This window comes from Bactrocera neohumeralis, unplaced genomic scaffold, assembly GCF_024586455.1.
Source record: "Bactrocera neohumeralis isolate Rockhampton unplaced genomic scaffold, APGP_CSIRO_Bneo_wtdbg2-racon-allhic-juicebox.fasta_v2 cluster10, whole genome shotgun sequence".
NCBI lineage: Eukaryota > Metazoa > Arthropoda > Insecta > Diptera > Tephritidae > Bactrocera > Bactrocera neohumeralis.
Window position 1 is genome coordinate 20,950,475 of NW_026089623.1, and position 3,610 is coordinate 20,954,084.

Genomic DNA, 3,610 nt, shown 5'->3' on the forward strand with positions numbered 1-3,610 from the left:
GGTGCAGCCGAAGTTAACGATTTTTATTTTTTTATTTAGATTTTGTTTTATTTTCTGTAGAAATTATTTTTTCCTTTTGTTTTATTTATGTTATTAATCTCTGAAGGGTCCCTTTTACAGGAAATTCGCAGAGTTATTTTACTGCTATAAGAACCGGAGCCCATTTTTATTTAGCTTTGTAGTTTATAATTCTCTGAATAGCAAAGAATTTTGTATGTTTTAAGCTGGAGGGTTCCCCCGAAGGTTGTGAATTGCTGCTTTTATATTATTATTTATAATTGGCTGTACAAGCCCGTTATTATGTGTACTAAAAACAAGAATTCTCTTTGGTATCCTTAAATTTTCTTTAATTTGTTTCTCTTTTTTATGTATTCCTCCTTTTTAAATTAAATTATCTTAACTTGTTTCTTACGTAAATATAAATGTTAGCCTTCCTCTCATGGCGGGTGACCGTGCGTTGTCCTTTTCCTTCTGTACGCACCCTTTCACTCTGTTTGTACCACGCAGCAGTCGGTGTAATCCGTATGAGAGATGTTGATTGAGTTGCGCGGATTGCTCTTCGCTCGTTATCGGGCTTTTTCTCACTTTGCTCGTTATCGGGCTTCACTTCGCTCGGGCGCCAGTTATCGGGCCTTTTACTTCGGCAACGGAAAAAAATGTTTGTTAATTTTTTGTAAGGTCCGTATGACCTTCTTAATTCAAAAATTTAATTCCAACTAATTTTACATTTTATACTTATTCAGCTGTAATTGTGAGCGTCAGCTATATACTTATGTTAACTCAAATATAAGCGTCAGCTATAATTTTTAATGTTAATTATGTTAACTTATAAAATATCACACTGATACATATGTACACCTAATTCTGTTTTTACACGATAGAATGGTTCCCGAGAAATTCGTGTAAAAAAAAATCGTGTAAAAAAAGATACTGGCCAAGTACAAAAATAATAGATTGGTTCTAGACCTCAAAACATAAGTTAAAATTAGACTAAATAATATAAAAAAAATATTGTTGTAGTTATTTTAAGAATTTATTTTCGTTTTAATTTATTAAATAAACTAAATTATAATAAAATAAATTAAAATTTAGATTTCATAAAAAAAATAATATCAGAAATTCATTGCCAAAAAACTTAAATAACATAAAGTACAACCATAAGAAAAATTTAAACATTAAACAATTTTATTTATTGTCACTGTCTGATAATAAACGTAAACGTTTGCGAAAGACTACAATATCACTGCCATCACTGGAATGATTTTGTTGATCATTATCATTTCTAGCCGACTGTGTTGGGACATCAGTAGATTTTTGAACGAAATCAGTTATCTTAGATTGAGTTTTATTTCGCGTTAACCCATTATAAACTTCCCTGTAAGATGCCATTAATGATTTCAGTTCACGTTGAAATTTGGCAGCTCGTTCCTCGTCATGATCATGTTGTTCAAAATGACTACCTAATTTTGTAGCGAGATCAAGACCTTCTTTAATTAGAGATGCTTTCAAAATTGGACGATCTCTTTCGTCACTGTCACTATGTTCTTTATCATAACGAGTCTCAAGGGTGAATTCGATAATTTCATTTTCGCTCAAGCTTTCATCTACCAACAATTCTTCTACATCTGCTAACGATAGGTCATCGAATCCATCCCCACCGATTGCATTGGCCATTGTTATTATATCAGCAAGTTCAGCGTTATTATCGATAACAGGATCTTTGCATTTTACGCATTCTGGCCAAATATTTTTCCAACACGAGTTCAAAGTTGATGGCTTTAATAAATCTAACGCGATCTTGACTTGATTAATGCAGTCCATTATAGAAAATTTTTTCCATTCATCTATGACTGATGATTCCTCATAATTATCAAGTTTTTCTACAACATAATGAAATGAACTTCTTATGTAATACGTTTTAAACGTAGCAATTATCCCCTGGTCTAGTGGCTGTATAAGGGAAGTGGTATTAGGCGGCAAAAAACAAAATTGTACGTTTGGGTGCTCCAAAACTGGATGGCCTGGTGCATTGTCTAGAATCAAAAGAACTTTAAATTCGAGACATTTTTCTTTCATGTAGCGCCTAACTTCTGGGATGAAGTGCTTCTGAAACCACTCTGTGAAAATTGCACTGGTTACCCAAGCCTTTTTGTTCGCCATCCAGTGTACAGGCAATTTATTGAAATCTACACTTTTCATGGAACGTGGTCTTAAGGCACGATGTACTAGGAGTGGCTTAAGAATACGTTCTCCTGAAGCATTGGAACAAAACAACAACGTAATACGGTCCTTTGCTACTTTAAAACCACCGGCTGTTTTCTGCGATTTTGCTACATAAGTTCTTCTAGGCATTCTCTTCCAAAAAAGGCCGCTTTCATCTAAATTCCAAACTTGGTCTGGAGTATATTCTCCATCTTCAATAATTTTTTTTAGTTTTTCGGGAAATTCTTTAGCAGCCAATTCATCAGCGGATGCAGTTTCTCCCTTAATTTTTATATTGTGGAGAGCGTGTCTTTTTAAAAAACCAGTCATCCAACCAGTACTTGCGGAAAATGCATGTTGTTTTGACTGAGATGATGTATCTGGATCAATTTCCTGGATACGTTTATAGATTCTTAATGCTGTCTGCTTGATAGCAAGTCCGTCTACTGGTATTCTCTTTTGGGATTTGTCTTCTATCCAGATTACCAAAGCTTTTTCCATTTTCTCTTTAACAACATCCCTTACATACGATGATGACTTTGCACTTAATTTTGTTCCAGAACATACTGATGCTCTAATTGCCGTTTCATTTTTTTAATTGTTCTTACAGTAGCTTCATGGATTCCGAAATTATTTCCCACAACCGTTGCGCCTTGTCCCGTTGCAAGTTGATCTAAAATTTTGATTTTGGTATCTAAGCTGATCGCTTTCCTCATTTTTAATGCAGGAGAATTATGTAACATGGGTATGGCTACCAAAATATATTTTATTAATCAAAAATGCAAAAATCTAAAATTAAATATTTGAAACTAACCTGTTATTGGTCTACCAAAATTATATGAGCTTCTACTTTATTTTACTTAGCACTTGTTAAAAATCAGCAAAAACTAACGATCTTTCAATTATAATTGTCAAATAGGAACTAAATTGTGTGTACAATACAATATGTACGTTTTTACTTTTTCAATAATTCGGAGAATCCCGCATTTCCAGAAATTACACAGAAATTAAACAGAAATTACGCATACATAGACATAACTCAGAATACACACCAGAATTATTTTAAGTAGAAAAAAATTCATTGAAAAAAAACGTGTTAAATCCAATAATTCATGTAAAAAAAGTAATTTTGTTTTTTTTGTATTCGTGTTATTTCAAATTATGTCATGTAAAAATAGAAATATTTTTTCGTATTTACTCGTGTTATTTCAAATTCGTGTAAAAATAATTCGTGTAAAAACAGAATTAGGTGTACATATGTATATACGGAGTGCATGAAGCGAATTCACCATAATTAAGGAGAATTTACAAAGGCATACACTATTCGGGTATTTACAATAAGAATAAATAAATACATACACATATAGTACATACATATATTCAAAGTCCATTTCGGCAAGTACCACGC

The 3,610-nt window shown here is 32.6% G+C and overlaps 1 protein-coding gene across 1 annotated transcript; it reads right to left on the reverse strand.

The window, feature by feature from the left end:
- Nucleotides 1-1,023: 1,023 nt before the first annotated feature.
- Nucleotides 1,024-3,147, reverse strand: LOC126765238 (tigger transposable element-derived protein 1-like). The gene is made up of 2 exons (XM_050482913.1): nucleotides 3,017-3,147; nucleotides 1,024-2,953 (listed from the first exon to the last, which is right to left on the reverse strand). The coding sequence occupies exon 2, from the start codon at nucleotides 2,701-2,703 to the stop codon at nucleotides 1,186-1,188; it is 1,518 nt and encodes a 505-aa protein (XP_050338870.1). The 5' UTR covers nucleotides 2,704-2,953; nucleotides 3,017-3,147; the 3' UTR covers nucleotides 1,024-1,185.
- Between the last annotated feature and the right edge of the window lie 463 nt (nucleotides 3,148-3,610).

What these genes read in the sequence shown, in the direction of transcription:
- LOC126765238 (XM_050482913.1), bottom strand. Translation starts at nt 2,703, where the DNA reads ATGGAAAAAGCTTTGGTAATCTGGATAGAAGACAAATCCCAAAAGAGA.